The sequence below is a fragment of the Gouania willdenowi genome, chromosome 10 (assembly GCF_900634775.1).
Source record: "Gouania willdenowi chromosome 10, fGouWil2.1, whole genome shotgun sequence".
In the NCBI taxonomy this organism is placed as follows: Eukaryota; Metazoa; Chordata; class Actinopteri; order Blenniiformes; family Gobiesocidae; genus Gouania; species Gouania willdenowi.
This window is the reverse complement of record NC_041053.1, coordinates 32,471,680-32,490,489: the sequence shown is the minus strand read 5'-3', so window position 1 is coordinate 32,490,489 and position 18,810 is coordinate 32,471,680. Positions and strand designations below refer to the sequence as shown.

At 37.0% G+C, this 18,810-nt stretch overlaps 1 protein-coding gene across 1 annotated transcript in view; it reads left to right on the top strand.

Moving 5' to 3' along the window:
• The window catches only part of LOC114471451 (sodium bicarbonate transporter-like protein 11), a 37,560-nt gene that overhangs the window by 3,527 nt on the left and 15,223 nt on the right, over nt 1-18,810 (top strand). The window contains exons 2-7 of the mRNA XM_028460274.1: nt 12,328-12,378; nt 15,094-15,186; nt 15,365-15,408; nt 15,527-15,746; nt 15,844-15,925; nt 16,635-16,758. Coding sequence (XP_028316075.1) covers nt 12,328-12,378; nt 15,094-15,186; nt 15,365-15,408; nt 15,527-15,746; nt 15,844-15,925; nt 16,635-16,758 — 614 coding nt within the window. The remainder of the gene's footprint in view (nt 1-12,327; nt 12,379-15,093; nt 15,187-15,364; nt 15,409-15,526; nt 15,747-15,843; nt 15,926-16,634; nt 16,759-18,810) is intronic.

Genomic DNA, 18,810 nt, shown 5'->3' with positions numbered 1-18,810 from the left:
TTCAACTCCCTACAGTGTCCTTGCTAAAAGCCAAAATATATGAAAACACAATAATTATCACTCTACACATTTCACAACAAGCCGAAATATCCCTGACGTCCCACCTTCAAACACAACCTCATTTAGTAATCCATGAAAAATCTACTTAACCTCTTACTTTTGTTTTGTATTTATGTGTTTTTGGAGTCATTCTGATACATTTTGATGTGCGTCATGAATCGTTTTGTATATTTTTGTTGCCGTTTTGTGTGTTTATGGATTCATTCTGGATAACTTTGTTGTTGCTTTGTGTGTTATGAGCAGTGTTGGGAACGTTACTTTAAAAAAGTCATTAGTTATAGTTACTCACTACTTGTTCCAAAAAGTAACTGTGTTAGTAACTGAATTACTCTATAATAAAAGGAAAGTAACTATTTGCGTTACTGTTAAATTTCTTTAGATGCGTGTGTTGTGAGGTGCTTCATTAAATTTGAGTTGCTTACAACGGATGTCAACAAAGTCTTCACTCCTGGATATAATGAACACTTCACATGCACGTTCTCGTCTTTGACCACAATTCATTTAAAGTAGTGTTTGTATCGCCACCTTAAAAATGTCAACTTTTCATCAGACTGCTCAACACTCACCATTTCTGCTGCTTCATCAAATCTGCAGTGTGTGTGTGTGTGTGTGTGCTGGCACATGTGTAAAAACATTGACTCTGATTGGCTACCATGAAACATGACGCCGCCTAAGCCAATCATATTCGCTCACCTTGTTTTTAAGCCACCTCCTCACTACAGCTGAGTATGAAGCCAGGGATGCTTTCGGAAAACAGTTTATTCAATCAATACATGTGACGCACCGCATTTAATGTTCAGTAACGATAACGGCGTTGTAACGGCGTAAAAAGTAATTAGTTAGATTACCCCGTTACTGAAAAACAGCCGTTACATAACACCGTTATGTTAAAGCCGTTATTCCAAACACTGGTTATGAGGCCTTCTTTGTGTTTGACATATTTTACTGTTATTTAATGTTTTGTTATTTTTCAGTATATTTACATGTTGTTTAGAGACATTGGCGTTTACTTTGGGGGCCGCACAAAATTAGCCCAAGGGCTACATGTGGTCCCCGAGCCGCCGCTTGCCGATGTCAGATCTTGAGTAGTCATGATATATTGTTTAAATAAATAAATAAATAAAAAATGCAGATTGTTTATTGAAAAAATACTTTGGACCAAAAATTGTAAGAGCACCCATCTGAAGTTATTTAGGTTAAATTAACATACTTTATTCAAACAAAGAAATGAAATTGGTCTTTTGCTCTCACTACCAGGCTCTTGGGGCATGCCTTGCTCGAGGGCCCACAGTATAGACATTGCTTCGAAACTCCTGAAGTGAAATCCATTCCTTTCAAAGCAACCCTGAAGTTGATGTGGACCTCATTTAAAAGAAGTTAACAGCTTTGATAACCATTGTCTGTTGCTTTATGGTTATGTGTAGTATTTAAATCTGAATGATTGAAGTTTACTCATGCTTAAACTTTGGGCTAATATAATATGAGCTCATTCTGTGATGTAGATATTGGCAGAGAATCATGGTTAGTGCTGCCATCTACTGGATTGCAGATGCATCACAGTTAATGTTTATACAATAATGCTAATGTTTGTTGTCTCAGTCCATTCTCTTTGTTAGAGTAACTTTAGTTAAACTGGAAACCATTAAAATCTGTTTTAACTTACCATAACTTGACTTGAATTTACTCCATGAAGTGACTATAAATTATGAGCTGACAGTTGCAGATCAGGATAACAATGACTTTATGTATGTAAAGGAGATTAAAGGGTAAAAAAACAAACTTTTTGCAGCTACTGTAATATTCCTGTCACAATGCTCCAGCTGTTTCTAATCACAACTAAAGCCACAATAAAAGCCAAGCAATAAAACACATGAACTCTGCTGCCATCCTGTGGCAAAGTGGCTCATTACATCAGCACGTTTCCTTTTTTTTTTTGGGTTGGATTTTAATAAATACATTGAGCAAAAATATAAACGCAAAACTTTTGTTTTTGCTCCCATGAGCTGAACTCAAAGATCTAAAACAGTTTCTCCCAAATATTGTTCACAAATCTGTCAAAATGTGTGTTAGTGATCAATCCATCCCACCTCACAGATGTGGCATATCAATATGCTGATTAGACAGCGTGATTATTGCACAGGTGTGCCTTAGGCTGGCCACATGAAATATTTGTGAGAAAAAGGTCTTTTGTATGAAGAAAATGTTTCAGAACTTTGAATTCAGCTCATGATAAATTAGAGCAAAAACAAAAACATTCGTTTAAATTTTAGTTCAGTGTATGATGAATAAAACATTCCAGCCTTTATGAATAACATTTAATCATACAATTATAACTCTTCACATTGGCCATTCACAATAATAATAATAATAATAATAATAATAATAATAATAATAATAATAATAATAATAATAATAATAAAACTATAGAACGTTTTCACTTTTTTATAGCTCACCTTACTTGACTCTAATCAACACTATTCCTAAAGATACTTTTGATGCCAATTCAGTAACTGATAAAGTTTGACAAGATGAACAATATGATTATATTGTTTGTACAATATGTTCTTACAAACATGTAAACCCTGTGTTATAACTGCTGTAGTTTCTAAATTTCTAAACGTTAAAGTGAATGTATGACCTCCATCTCAGCATGGACTTGCCACATGTCTTTAGTGTCTATAGTATCCTGCCTTTCTACCCTGAGGATCAATATTAGTTCATGATTAATATATTAGGACCTCTTTGTGTTCTCATTGTCTGTGTTGTCAGTTTTTTAATCCCTTATCATGCTAATTTACCATACTTATATAGTGACTATGAACAGCGTGTCCATCTGATGGACTGGTGAGTTGTTTGGGCTAGTGGTTCTCAAACTGGGGTCCAAGGACCCTCAAGGTTTCTCAAGCGGTACCTCTGGGATCCGTGATACAATAATAAAAGATAAAAATGTATATATATATATATTATGTGGTATCATAACAAAAGTGTATAACAGACTTTCTCATACACGGTGTATGAATACTGGACACGACGCCATCCTCAATCGTTATAAAATCGTGCTAACACACAAGTGCGCACACATTTTTCATTGCTAACTCTTTCTGATCAGCCTCAGACCTCTCCTATTCATAGGCACAAGGACCCAGCAGAAACAAAAAAAAAAAAAACCCTCTCATACTCTCTTCCTGCCCTTCCTCCTCCTCTTCCTCCTCTACTAACCACATGTGCTTCTGGGTGGTGATTTTTTATTTTTTTTACCTCACTATGTGTGTGTGTTGGCTCTGTGTCTGAAAGTCATTGACTCACTCAAGAAGGGTATAGGGAAACGATGATGGGTTGACCTTTGGAGAGGGTTTGACCAGGAAAAGCTGGGACTATGGAAGAGAAAAAGGTGCTGCATTTCGTCCCATCTGGTAAGTTTTACTTGCCTGAGGCAGGGTGAGAAGTTTCCTCCTGGTGCAACCTGAGACATAGGTCAAACATGTGAGGAAGCCTTTCTTTACAGCACGTGGGTATTCATCTTTCTTCAAGTGGAAGACTATATGAAGTAAAAATATTAGACTTTACCCAATAACACATTTATTTGTAAAACGAATCATGTAATGTATGTATAATTACTGATACATTTCCTTGTGTTGTTCAGTCACTCGTATCAACCCATTTATAGACTTTACATCTTCATATTCTGTTGGCACCGGATATAAGATAGCATGCTTTCATTGCTAGGGGAGCGAGAAAGCATATGAGTCAACATTTACAACATGGCAATAAATGGCTAACTTGACTGGTCTGGTAGGGTTTTAAATAGAAGCTGTGTGTTCATCCTTTGATTAAATCCTTTGAAAGCATCACACCTGTTAAATGGCACATTGGTTTTAATGAAATCTCAAATGGTTTCCATCGAGGGATTTTCTTTACAAATGTATGTAAATATTTGAAAAGAAGAATCTTTCTTTTTATTGCAATTGTAAAATAATTGACCTATTGCGTCTTTGGCAGAATGAGAAACTCTGTCCATTTGGTGGCATTTATGGGTTAAAAAAAAAAAGTCCCGCTCGTGTTTTCACAGGTCAAGGATTAAGAAGATTATCGACCAGAAAAATGTCTATGATCCTTAACTGGCAAATTGTACAACTTTAAATGTTTATTTGTGTCATTTGATGCTCAAAACCAAATCTAAAACCTTAAGGAATCAACCATGTGATTGAATCTCTTATACCTTGAAGGCAATAATTGAAACATTTCCCGGGTAATCTTTTCAGTCTCCCTTTAGGATTAGAGCCATGTGTCAGATTAACATGTTTTATTGAAAGGGAATTACTTTCTTCTTCAGATGTGCACTGAGGCAGGCAGAATTGAAGTTGTCTGACTGTGATTACTGTGCTTGGGGCGATACTGCCGCTGCTGGATAGACAAACATTGATCCCCAGCATTTAAGGTGTTGAAGTGGAATGAAGTGTAGTTCCTCCTTCCTGTTATTTGATCTAAAACAAAGAATATCAATGTGTACATTATGGCTGGTATTAATACAAGCTTTAGGCCCCTGCTAGAGCATAAGAAGAAAATTCATTTTCAGTCGTATCAAATGACAAAAAGAGAGAGATCCTTTGCTTAAATTCATAACTGAGCACCTCATCTTTCCTACATTACTAGAGACCCTACAAAGACTTTTTATTTGAGAAATGACAAAACCACCAGTTTACAGATAACCGAGTTTCTGGGAATATAATCTGCCTTGTTTGTACCATGAAATGACATCAAGACTGTAGCATTGGACCTAAAGTCTCAAAATCTTCTAATAATCTTCAGTTAACCTTACAAGAATTATTCAGGTTTGAAAGAAGGTACCCAATGAGAGAGAGGCCTTTAAATGTATTGTAATTAGCCTGCTCAGTGATGCATGCGTTGGTTAGAATGTAGGGTGTTCAAATCCATTATTGGTATCAGATATTGGCATACTTCATACTTCCTGTTGCTGACTATTGTTCTCTGTTTGAGTAACATCACTTTCTCAAGCCGGAAACACTTTACTTGAGGTGTTATACATAAGGCTGACATTACGCTGGCATTAGCATGAATAAGGGTTTGGCGTTTGTTAAATTATGACACCTATGGAGCTATGTTGGCATTTTTTGGGTTAGGTGGAGGGATTTAGTGGTGGGGTTAGGTAAGGCAAGGCAAGGCAAGGCAAATTTATTTGTATAGCGCATTTCATACACAAGGCAACTCAATGTGCTTTACATGATAAAACATTCAATTGTTTAAAATCAATACGAACAATTAAAATCACCAGTAAAATCAATTAAAATCAATTAAAATCACCAGTAAAATCAATTAAAATCACCAGTAAAATCAATTAAAATCATCAGTAAAATCATCAACAAACACATGACATCAACAACATGACCAAAAATCTCTCTCTCAATCATATGCAGTAGAGAAAAAAAGTGCCTTTAACTTTGATTTAAAAATGTTCACATTGGATGCTGACTTCAGCTCTGCTGGCAGTTTGTTCCACTTCTTTGCAGCATAACAACTAAAAGCAGCATCACCATGTTTACTGTGAACTCTGGGCTCCACTATCTGACCTGTGTCCATAGATCTGAGAGACCTGCTGGGTTCATACCTGACTAACATGTCACTGATGTATTCTGGACCAAACCCATTCACAGATTTATACACCAGCAGCAGAACTTTAAATTCTATTCTGAGGCTGACTGGGAGCCAGTGTAAAGACTTTAAAACTGGAGAAATGTGTTCTGACCTCTTTGTTCTGGTTAAGACCTGAGCTGCAGCGTTCTGAACCAGCTGTAGCTGTTTGATGCTCTTTTGGGGGATTCCTGTCAGAAGACCATTACAATAGTCCAGTCTGCTGGATATAAAAGCATGGACCAGTTTCTCCTGAGGTAGGGTTAGGGTTAAAGGTTACGCTAAATCAACTTTTCTGTGCTTTAAACATCATTAAAGTGCTATTGGGGCTTCCTACACATGCCCAAAGTGTTTTTTTCATTGATTCCCTCAATCATGAGTTAGAGGGTGAAACACCTCGCTCCAATTTTATGACGCGTTCCCACTTTGATGACGAATTTGACGCGGCACTGAGCTGGAGAAGCCGCGCCTCCAAGAAGCTCTCTGCCGTGATTTACATGTAAACAGACACGCCCACGAAGGTGAGCATTTCAGCGTCCTTCGCGCAGTGCTATGTATGTATTTTCTAGTCTATGTATGTACCGGCAAAACCCCCGCCCCCACGCTCTGTCTCGTGTTTATAAAACAGCATGAGCTTGGCTACGGAGTGGGTGGGAGGAGGGCGGGCCGTCCTCTGGCCCGACATCACCGTGCAGGGAGGAGGAAGTCAGTGTCCCATCTATAGACACGCCCACTCATGAATATGCAAAAGTAGGCCGCAAATCAGCCCATTTGAGTAGAGTTGTTCAGAAAGTGACTTTTCAGAGGCTAAAACTCTGGAAAACAGACTAGTTTGGAAAAATAAACCTCAAATACTATGTTTTTGGGGTTCTTAGAACAAATGGAGATGGGTGAAAAATAGCGCGATATGAAAATTTGTTTGTGAATAATTAATTAATCTTGAGATAAAATTATTAAACAATCATTGCTAAAATGTGGGGTTTATATGGGTTTGGGTCAACTGGTTTCCTCCCACACTCCTAAATCAAAACTTGTGCGTATGACTTAACAATAGTTATGAAAATGGTAATAGAAGTGGCAAATGGGCTTGACATTACACAGAGCTTTATTAAATATTCAGTAGTTCCTAATCACTTTATATTGTTGGCGACACTTGCCCTCCACAGAGCTACAGTATGTGACAGAACTAGCATGCAAAGTGCTTGTCTTTCACTCGCAGCGTTTGCCCAAGGACACTCAACACAAAAACATCGCTTGGAATCTGTCCGTCTTGAACTCAACTCCTCAACAATGAACCTACAATATCTGCGAGGGTAGAAAACTTGTGCCGGTAATAGCTCATTGACTTATTTGACCTGGTCCAAATAACAAGATTCAATAAAAGTGACATTTTCAGACTCCCTATAAATGGAGAGGAGGATTTTGGGAGACGGCACAAAAAGCTGTGTGATAATTTATCGAGTTTCTGCAGCTTTCACCAAATTGCTAACACCAGATTTAGGACATGTTTAAATTATGAAAAGAACAAAACGGCAAAGAATATTTACAAATTTTCATCAAAGTTTACGTCAAAGGTATTTAACAGATTTTGACAACATTTTAACCAAGGATTGACCTCACTACACCATGGAAGAGTCCATTCAATGTTGGAGGGGATTCAGATCAATATACTGATTCTCAGAGGTAAAAGTAATGGATTACAAGTACTCACGTTACTGTAATTGAGTAGCTTTTATAGGTACTTGTACTTTTTTGAGTGTTTGTCTAAATCAATAATTTTACTTGTACTTAAGCATGTTTTAAAAGAAGTAAAGTAATTAATTGCACCCAACCGTTATGGAGTAAATTATTATTTTTTTTGTTTTAAAATGCTCAACAGACATTGTGAAACTACAAAAAACGCATCACATCATTGCCAACCAATCAGATTCAACGTAATGCACCACACCAAAACAACACTGAATGCCAGTTATTTTAACAGTTTTAGAGTTCATAAATTAAGTTATATAACTTAGAGCCTGATAAGTTTTTATTTTGAATTAGTGTTATTTGAACTAAAAAACATGTATTACCAAAAATAAACATTGGGGGGTGAAAGTAATTACTAGTAACTTTTACTTTGAGTACAGCACTTCCTCTTGAGTAGGATATAGCAGTACTCTTTACAAAAATGCTGATTCTGGATCAGTTTCAAAAATGAAAAGATCACTGTCTCTCATCATAAGAAAAAATTTGATTCGTAATCGACTGATCTAAATTTGACTCAGTTATGTCGAGTTTCATCTGGACCTGATCCAGATGTAAATCCCTTTATTTACATAATTATCACAGACGTGTTGCACCACAGCATTGATAACCCATCTCAGAGCGATCTTTTTTGCTGTGTTTACTCAAGCTGTTTGGTGTGGTGAGAAACCATGTAAAACCTCTCCCTGAGTTTGACCCTGGAACTTATAATAACAACAACCAGTAGCTGCCTCCACAACACAAGCAACAGCCATCAGGGAGCGTTCACCTGCAGGTTGATGATCTGAAAGTTTCTACTAGTTCTCAGCCCCTAACTAACATATCTTCATAACAAGTGAAACGATAAAGAAGAAAAACTGGCTACAATAACACGAATATCACATGCTGAGAAATCCTTTTACCCTTAAGTTACAAGACAAATCTACTGCCAGCTGTGTTTGATGTTTGCTCAGCAGCTCTAGTATCTCTCAGACAGTGGTTGCAGCTGCATAGAGGAGCTTTTTGTTGCCTGAGGCAGAATATGGCTCCCAGTGCCTCCCGAGATGAGGCTATATCTCAAAGCAGATTAAACTGAACATTCCCAGGCCTCCTCAACATCACAGGAGCCTGAACGGACCGCAGGGTGCTCTGCAGTTCACCCAATTCCTCTGTTTGTGCCAGAACTGGGTTTGTGTGGGGAACGACGGAGACCTCTGACCTCATTATATCCCTAAAGTTCAGCTTCATTTGGTTTTAGAGGCATAAATGTAAAAGATTTAACACGGAAACTGCCAGAGGTGTAGAGAGTACTGATATATCCTACTCAAGTAGAAGTACTGTGACTTGATTGAAATTGTACTCAAGTACAAGTAAAAAGTAGCTCAATTAAATAGTACTCAAAGTAAAAGTTATACTAGTAACTTTCACCCCCCATGTTTATTGGTAAATCTTGCCACATGTTCCCTTGCATACGGTAAACATCTCATGTATAAACTGAGAAATGAAATGAAACTTAATTTGTTTTCCACAAAGGCATCTGTATAAAATAAAAGGTTTGTCAAAATTTACATTTATTTCTTTATATAAAATAACACCAATGATTTCAATTCAAAGGGAAAAAAAACAAAAAACAAGCTTTAAAGCTGAAATCCAGAGTTTCTGAGAAATCTATGTTTATGTAGGATTCTCTTGAAATGAGAAAAAAATACCTAAGTAGTCTTTTACTATGATCTACTGCCGCTGGTCATTCATATACATTAAGTCCCTCCTTCTTCCTATAGACCCCTATACAAATGGAAACGATCACCCAGTATGCCCATTCAATAGGCTTCGACTTCCTGTTTTTGAGACTGTCAATCAAAGTGAATGTAGAACTGTGCACGGAAACAAGGCCGCGCGTCACAGCAGCAAACAGGTAAATTAGATTTTGGCTCTGACCTGACCCATAGACATATATCAGTGGGACCTGATGTGCGTGCAGAAAAGTAGAGGTGTGGCTTCTGGTAGATTGCAGAGGCAGGGGGAGGAAGTGAGGCTGTTTAGGGCGGGACATTGAGATGTTTCTCAGAAACTCCGGATAGCAGCTTTAGGTATAGCTACATTTATGAACTGATTGGTCGGCTATGATGTGATGCATTTGATTGTTGTCTGGTCATTTTATTTTATTTTTTATTTATTTATTTATTTATTTATTTGTTCCTTTCTTGAAAATGCAAACCAACATAGATTATTACATCATATAATATCACAGTCAAAATGAAACATTTTCATGATTGGAAAGGAGCAGTAAGAAAAATTATTATATTTTTACCCCTTAACATAATAATTACATAATTAATTACCCCGCCAACCTAAACCCGTCAGTCCACGCAATTTTCACTATTCTCTAATAACCTAAAAATGACAAAACTGACAAATCAAAATTTAAAAATCACACCCCGAGTTGACATTCTAAAGCATATTGGCAGATTTTTTTTTTTTTTGTCCTATACATTTTTTTTAAATTGACAAATGTTTGTACAAACCTTCAAATCATTTTGTGAGCATTCCACAACTCCGACAACAGACGAGCACAAACACTTTAGTCTTCAAGTAGTATGAGCTACGTGGTGTTTCACAATGTACGTTATTCATTTCAAAACAAAGAAATAATAATTTACTCAGTAACGGTTGGGTGTAGAAATGTAACTTCTTTTGAAATGTACAGAAAGTACAAGTAAAATGACTGATTTAGAAATATACTAAAAAAAAATACAAGTATACATAAAAGCTACTCAATTACAGTAACGTAAGTACTTGTAATCTGTTACTTTCACCTCTGGAAACTGCCACTAAAAAAAACTACCCCAAAATCTCCTGCTTTTCTCTTCTACCTGTCTTTGTTTAAACACAATAGAAGTCCAAAGTGAGAGTCCATCAGGCGTAATATTAACACTACTGCAGATGGCTTACACTTGTCAATTTGCATGCTGGCAACTAAGCATGGCTGTCATTACCGAGCTCACGGTGCAATCTGGTGGCATTTACAGTGACAGAGGTGTAAAATAAGACTTGTGTTTTTCCCACATGGGGCACCGTGACCATGACATTCAAACCACCTCCTCTCAAAATAGGCTGTTTTCTGACCTGTTGACCCTGTTTATGAAGTGTTTCAAAGCAGGATTAGTGACAGCGGTTGTGCTAGTGTGACCATGTAATTGACATTTTTGGTTGTTATTTGAAGCTCATGAAGTCATTACGATGAGTTTCTTTTACCTTCTGAACACTGTACAAAATAATACACGCATTTAAAAAAACTAACATGGAAATAGGGCAACTTGAAATAAATATATGATCACATTAGGGGTGTAACGATACACAAAAATCACGGTTCGATACGCCCCTCGGTATTGAGGTCACCGTTCCGGTAATTTTCGATACAGTATGGAATAAAATGCAAAACATAAATTTGCTTGTTTATTCAAAACTTTAGTAAACCAACAATGTATTTAACATTATACAGAATCTAAAAATAAAGTTACAAAAATACAATACTATTGTACAGTGCTGCTTAATAATATTCTCAAACAAAAAATACATGAAATATTTTAGAAATAAGCTCACAGCTTGTTAACAGCTTTTAACAAACAAAAAGTACAGCACAGTTCCAGCATGTAGCCCTTGGTTTAGACCTTCATATTTTTGGCCAGAAAAATGTACTTGTCCACATTGTCTGCAGTAAGTGCAGATCTGCTGGTAGTTACAAATGCAAAACATAAATTTGCTTGTTCATTAAATCTTTAGTAAACCAACGATGTATTTAACATTATATAGAATATGAAAATAAAGTAAACAAAAAAAAAAATACTATACTGTTGTAAAGTGCTGCCTGGTAATAATAATATTCTCAAACAAAAAATACATAAAATATTACAAAAAACAGCTTTTATCTGCTGCTATTAAGACTCCGATGGCAGTTGTTACAGCTTTGGCCAGATCTGAATTGCTCGGCAGAGGCTGCTTGAATGCCGAAGTCAACTGCGTTTGCACTAAGGACATTTTCTTTCTTGTCACAGTGAGATTTGCTCTCGGGTGGTGCCATTTCAAGTGAGTTAGCGTGTTCGTCGTGTTCCCGGAAACACACCCGATTTCAGCTGAACAATGTCGGCATACTGCCCTCGTTTTATCCACTTGTCTTTCTCCATTGCAGTATTTCAACCAGAAGCCAGAGTGTTCCCAAGCAGACCAAATTTGAACTTCGACGTATTAATGATACATAAAGTATGTAAGGTGCTGACAACATCCAAGCAATACATTACAGATATCAGTCCCTGCAGGATTTTCTCTTTTAAATTTCATTGATTTTGTGACAAATTTCATTTTAATTTGGGGAGATTATGAGAAATAATTTCAGGAATATTGAAACTTGAACAATTTAAGGTTTAAAATGACTGGAGTCATGTGATAAAAGCATGGGGAAATTGTGATCCTCCAAATATTGTGGAGTTTCATTGAATTTGTCTATTTAGCAGTGCTGAGATATCTACAGCTGGATTATTTGGTAATTTACACGTACAATGACTCATGTTTTTTTTTTTTTTTAACTTTCTCCTGCAGGCTGAACTGGATTGCCTAAAGGGTTGGTTTTTGCCTCCGGACTTTTTAGTTTGAAGGTCTAGTTTTGGTCAAAATCCGTTACCCACTGTTGTCGTAATCCTGCTAACAGATAAACAAATGAATAAATGCTGGTGAAAATAAAATATTAAAAAAAAAAACATTGATGTCTGTTTAAGCCATTTAACACAAACACAGTTTTTGTCTGCTTTTGAAAATGCTCTCAACTATTCCAAGAAAAGTTTTGGACAATTTGGGAGTTTAGGACATACAGTAACTCGTTGGTTTTCTCTCTTACAGAAGCTCCATCCACTGGCATGTCCAAGAATGGCTATGTTTTTCAAGAGATGGGTGCGTAGCACACACACACACACACACACGCACACGCACACGCACACACACACACACACACACACACACACACACACACACACTGTTTCTCTAAGCCGAGATGTGAGATCTTAATATGCTTCCTACTATTCAAAACATTATTCAGTTTAATTCCCCTTCAGGATGAAGGGGGCGATACATATTTAAATGTAGGGCCTCAGTTATGGTAATGCAGATGATGTCTGGCTGATGACTGATGACCCATTTCGCATGCGGGTGAGCACAGCCTGTCCCTTCGCTGTGTGTTAAGAGGATAATTAATTGGTAAATAATGAGGCAGATGATCTCAGAGTCAGTGATGGAGAGCGGGAACAATCGTAGCTCAAAGCTTTGCACATGAAGGGTTAAGGTTAATTATCTCATTCTGAGGTTGTTTCATTCGTTCCCCATAAAAGTCAGCAGTGGAGAAGCCATATTTATCTTCCATACAATGAAGGAATTTATGAGCAGCGGCTGTTGTTATACTGCTGTGTGTCTGGTTTAAGGGGGATTTTTTTATTGGCTCTCTCTTGCTGTGCGCTTGTCAACAGATGGCAGAGAGGAGGGAGGGTAAAATAAATGAGATCATATTGGAGACACGGTTAATGTGGACAAGCCTCTTAACCTTGAGACAAGGAATAAATGTTCCATCACATTGTGACTTATCGTAATGAAGTAGTTGCTGAGACAGAGTAAATGTGACTATTGTTACTTATTTAAGGTCTCAATTGTCATTTATTCTAATTTATATCAAATGACAAAAAGTAAATGAAATTAAGGCCAATAGCACAATATTTTATGTATATTTTACTGCTAATACCTATTGAGGAGATATTCCCACTGGTTCTCTGAAGCCATATTTATATATTGTCAAATATATTCCATGTATTGACAGAATCGGCTTTATTTACTTTTCTTGGTCAGTAGCAGGGTTGGGATATTTTTTTCAATTACAATGGCATCTTCAATTATTCCTTTTCAATTACAACTCAATTACGATTACGTTGACCAGCATTTTTTTTTCCAATTGCAATTAAAATCAAAATGATTATTTTTGCCCTGAAAGTCAGTTAGAGTTACATTCTTAAATGGTTACGGTTGTTGGCATTTTATTCCAATTCTAATTGAAATTATTATTTTTCTCCTGAAAGTCAATTACAGTTACTGTCTCAATTACTAAAGTTCAAATTCAATTAATCACAATTACTGAGCCTTTAATAAATAACGCAATAAAACGTAACCTTCCTCTTGTGTTAGGTTTCTGTTAGTATCTTGATAACAGGTTAGTTTGGACCATGTATTAAATCAGCTTAAAAATACACTAAAAACAATGATCTATCATCCTATTTGTTTTGCATCCATTGGTTACCTTGTTAGGCTTCTTATCTATGACAATATTGGTAATAATATTTTTTGTGGGGGTGTCTGAGCTTTTTTTTGTGTCATTATTCCCCTCGAAATGGTAAAATTATTTTCAAGAGAACCGACAGGTAGTGGAAAAAATGTTGATATGAAACATATTTTAATATTGGTTAATTACATATGTATAAGCCACTTATGTCAAACTAAAGGCCCGAAGGCCAAATCTGGCCCTTAAGAGCATCCAATTTGGCCCACAGAAGACAGTAGAAATGATAAAACATTAATTGTAGTTAATATCAAATAATTCAGTTATAGATGTCTCAAATTCACAAATATAATATAATTCCAGAATATTTTTTAGAGGCTTACAGTTTCCCCATGCTTATATTACTAGAATGCAGTCATTTTTAACTCCAAATTGTGGAAAGAACTCTAAGTATTTCAATAAATCCTGCAATTACTCACAAAGATTTCCACAAAATTCCACTTGAGATCAAACTACTCCGCATTTGGCCCCTGAACTAAAATGAGTTTGACACCCCTGGTGTAAGCCATAGAACTTTATAATGGTTCCACAGTTTTGTGTTATGTCAACTTATATAGCACATTTCAAAACAGCTACAACTGCCCAAAGTGCTGTACAGCAAACATTATAAAATACAATGTAAAAGCAGTCACAAGATATACAGCATAAAACAATAGTAATAAAATACATGGGATCTGCTCAACTTGTGTTGTAAGCCAAAGCAAAAAGATGGGGTTTCAACAATGACTTAAAAACATGAATGGACTGGGCCATTTTGACATTCAGAGGAAGGCTGTTCCAGAGACTCGGAGCCGCTACGGCAAAAGCCCGGTCTCCTCTGGTTTTGCGCTTAGCTATAGGCACCACCAGAGTCATTTGATTGGAGGATCTCAGTGTTCGACCTGGATCACGAAACAACAAAAGCTCCGAAAGGTAGGATGGGGCCAACCCATTCAGACAATTAAAAACCATCAACAGTATCTTGAACTGAATCCTAAAACTGACTGGAAGCCAGTGCAGTGTTGAATGAAACGGTAATTGAAAAGTTTTCATAACATTTCAATGTCAATTACAATTAGAAAGTCTATTATCTGAACTCAATTACAACAGCAACAGATTTGTTTCCATTACAATTCCATACTTGTAATTAATGATCAATTACCCAATTACAATTATAATTGACTCCAACCATGGTCATTGGTCATTAGGTTATTACTATACTGCAGACAGTTCCTAAAATAAATACACAAATTAAGAAGGTTCTTACTTTCTACTGGACTGTTCTGGTTTGGTTTGTGTCTTTTGTACAGAACTAAAGGATGGGGAGCAGGAGGACTGTGGGCAGATTTCACCGACCTTCAAAGATCTCATCTATGACAACACGATCCAGAACAATACTTCAGGTGTCAATGTTTTATCTAAGCATTACAACATACAGTAGTACTTTGACACTACTACCCAGCTAAACCAACCTTTCTTGTTGGAACATTCACAACTTTTTAGGTCATAGTAAACAATCCAGATCTGAAATATCAGTGCATGCATGTGACTTTAAATGTTCATCTCGCACTGAAATTACAGATCATGAAGGGCCTGGATTTGGGCTGTTGAACACAACTCGGAAAGTAAGACAAACTTTTGTAATATTTGAATCTATGGGCAGTCGTATTTCTGAAAGCAAAAGCTGAATTTTTCTATTTAAATGTTTCTTGATCAGCTTCTACCTGCTCTTGTTCCCACCAGTATGTGAAGCCCATGGACTTCCAGGAGGAGGTGCGGGCTCACAGAGACCTGGACGGGTTTCTGGCCCAGGCCAGCATCCTTCTGGATGAAAAGTCTGCCACTCTGGATGAAGTCCTGAGACAAATGCTGGCACACGTAGTGGAGCTTGGAGATGGGGACTGTGACGTGGATGAGGTCATGAACTCCCTGTTCACAGATGCAGGGGGTAAAGATATAGATGGTGGGCGAAAAGTTTTAATTTTACATTTTAATTTAAGAATGGGGGCCAAAAGAAAGAATAACCAGTAGATCATTTCTGTGTTTGTTGTCTTTCATAGTTCACCTTCTGTCAGAAACCATTCAAGGTGTATCTTCCACTCCTACTGGGATTCACTACCAGCAGTCTTGGCTTTGTATTCTGTGAGTTTGACTGCATTACTAAAACAAACTCAGTATTTAATGCACGTGTAAAACTCAAGGCCCGGGGGCCTAATCCGGCCTTTTAGAGCATCCGATTTGGCCCACAGTTGTAGATCTATCAATCTCTCCAAGTACACAAATTCAATGAAACTTTACAACATCCACAGGGCTCACAGTTTTCCCGTGCATATCACATGACATTCCGTTTTTGACTCTTAATTTCTCCAAAATTTTGCCATTTTCCCCAAATTAGTCGACAGAATGTCCTCAAAATTAGATAAAAATTGGTCAAATAATCAAGGAAATTTAAAGTAAAGATCTTGCAGGGAGTAATGTCCGTCACTTATTGCTTAAATATTGTTGGTGCCTTACATATTTAGTATTTTATTTATACGTGGAAGTGCAAACTAGGGCACATTAGTGTTGAAATTACTCGTTTTCTTTGCCAAAGGTCTGTGGCCCACTTGAGATCAAACCGGTCCGTTTTTGGCCCCTGGACTAAAATGAGTTTGACACCCCTGATCTAAGGCTCCTCAAGCCTACTAAACTCAAATAAACTTTTTTCGAAAGAATTATTTCTATTTCTGCTGACAGCACAAAAACATGTGAGGATCCAATTCACACCTGCCAATACAGAAATCAGCACAATCAATCATTCTATGCACACGCCACTGACTTTGGAAATAATTGTTCTTTGCTATTAACTCAGAACAAATTTGAGGAAGCTGCAGAGACGCCATGTATGCATCGCTCGGCTGGAGAGGCCACAGAACTGGGGAGTGAACTGCTGCGAGGCTCGCTACGTCATCCTCATCCTCGCTCCACCAAAAACGGTGAGGGTTGTTTTTAAAATGTTAACACCAACATTTAAACAGTGACAACTTCTATGGCAAGGGAAGTAATGCTGCCATCGGTACTGGAAAGAACACTTGCTTTTACAGATACTGTACCAACTTTTAACTAGCTATACATACCATTGAACAACAAAAAATACTTTTGGACTGTGGAAGGAAGACTAGGACATCATGCAAACTCTAGCAAGAAAATAAGCCCAAAAGGAGACACCATTTTAGTGCTGCAGTGGTTATTATACTGCAATAATAATAGACTTAAAGAGAAACTAAACACTGAGGATTTGCTGACGTGTGTCTAGGCTGGAAATGGCCTTGCTTATGGGCGGGGCTCTTGAAACCGTTAAGGCACGCCCACCAGTTTATGCTATAAAATCTCCAAAGAACAATCTATGCAATGCTATGCTAACAACTCTCTACTCACCATTTCTCTCTATTCACAAGTCTCCCGATCCGAGCTACTCTCCACATATTGCAGAGTCGGCAGGTACTAGTTTTTATAGGAGGGGCGGAGCCAACAGTGGTGGTTTGTGATGGAAGAAAACGTCACAAACTACCATTCTCAGCCAATCTCAAAATTTGATTCTAATATCCAGGTTTAAATCCATAGTGAACAGTCACTCTTACATTTTGACAAAACAAAATTTAAATATTTTGACTAAAATTTTAAGAGCTGGACAGGCCACACATTTGTTTTCAGCAGAAAATGTAGTTTTGTGGTTACTGTTTAATCATACATTAAGTGTTTCATGTTTCATGATTTTTTAAAGAGCAATTTTGTTCATTACCAAATAAAAATAAAATATGTTGCCTACAAATATAAAACCATGTGCTAACCATGTGCATGTTGGCAATGAAATACATCTTTCCCCACACTAATACAATCTTTATTTTCTTCCAGAATAGTCTTTTTGTTAGTCTAGTTATCTTACAAGGGATTTAAAAGTTAAGGTTAGCCATAGGTGCAAGGAAAGTTTGTAGAGGTTGCAGAAGTTGACGCATGAAGGTGGCAGAGTTATTGCACAACGTGATTTATTTTTAGCTTAGCCAGTTGTTTTATCATAATTTTTTTGAAGTTAATGTCATTAATCATCAACACTTTCTGTAGGAAATAAGAAATTCATTATTTTAATATATTTTTTAAAGCTACAGGGAGCAATTGCAAAAGAGTCAAAGATCCACACGAGGCTCCAGAGCCGCAGGTTGCAGATCCTTGCATCTACCTCCTTTCTCTCATGACCTTGAAATGCTGGATCACATTAGATTTGCAAGACGAACAATACTGAAAACACTCCATTCAGGGTGTAGATACACTATAACAACACAATAATGTCTACAGAGGTGATAAACAGTGAGCACTCAGCCCAAAGGCTCAGTTTATTGTTTCATACTTGCATGCAGCAGAAGCTATCAACTAAGAAATAAACTCATTAACCAATTTTGATTTATTAAAATGAAATATTGTTTTTAGTGCACTTTAATTTGTGAATTTAATATTTTAATCAAGAGTGTCATCTTCTAAGAAACCAAGATGTGTTCACTATTTGTCCACTTAAAAAAAAAAACAAAAAAGAAAGAAAGAAGTAGAAAGAAAGTAGTTTATTTATAAAGCGCTTTTTGCAGATAAAATCACAAAGTGCTGTACAGAGTTGTGGTAAAAGTACAAGTGCAACACAATAGAATAATAAAACAAGAGTGCATAAATATCATAAGAACAGCAACATTAAAGGACGAATAAAAATTAAAATCCAGTTAACTAAAAGCTTTACTGTAAAGTGTAGTCTTCAGCAGTTTTTTTAAAAGTGTCCACACAGTTGAGCTCCCTGAGAGACTGGTGCAGGTTATTCCAGAGTCTGGGAGCTACAGCCTGGAACTCCAGGTCTCCTCTGGTTTTAAATTTAGTTTTTGGGGTCTTTAGGAGACCCTGACCTGAAGACCGAAGGCATCGCCCTGATGAGTAGGGGCACAACAAGTCCGAGATATATTTAGGGGCCTGACCATGTAATGCTCGGAACGTGAGAACTAATATTTTAT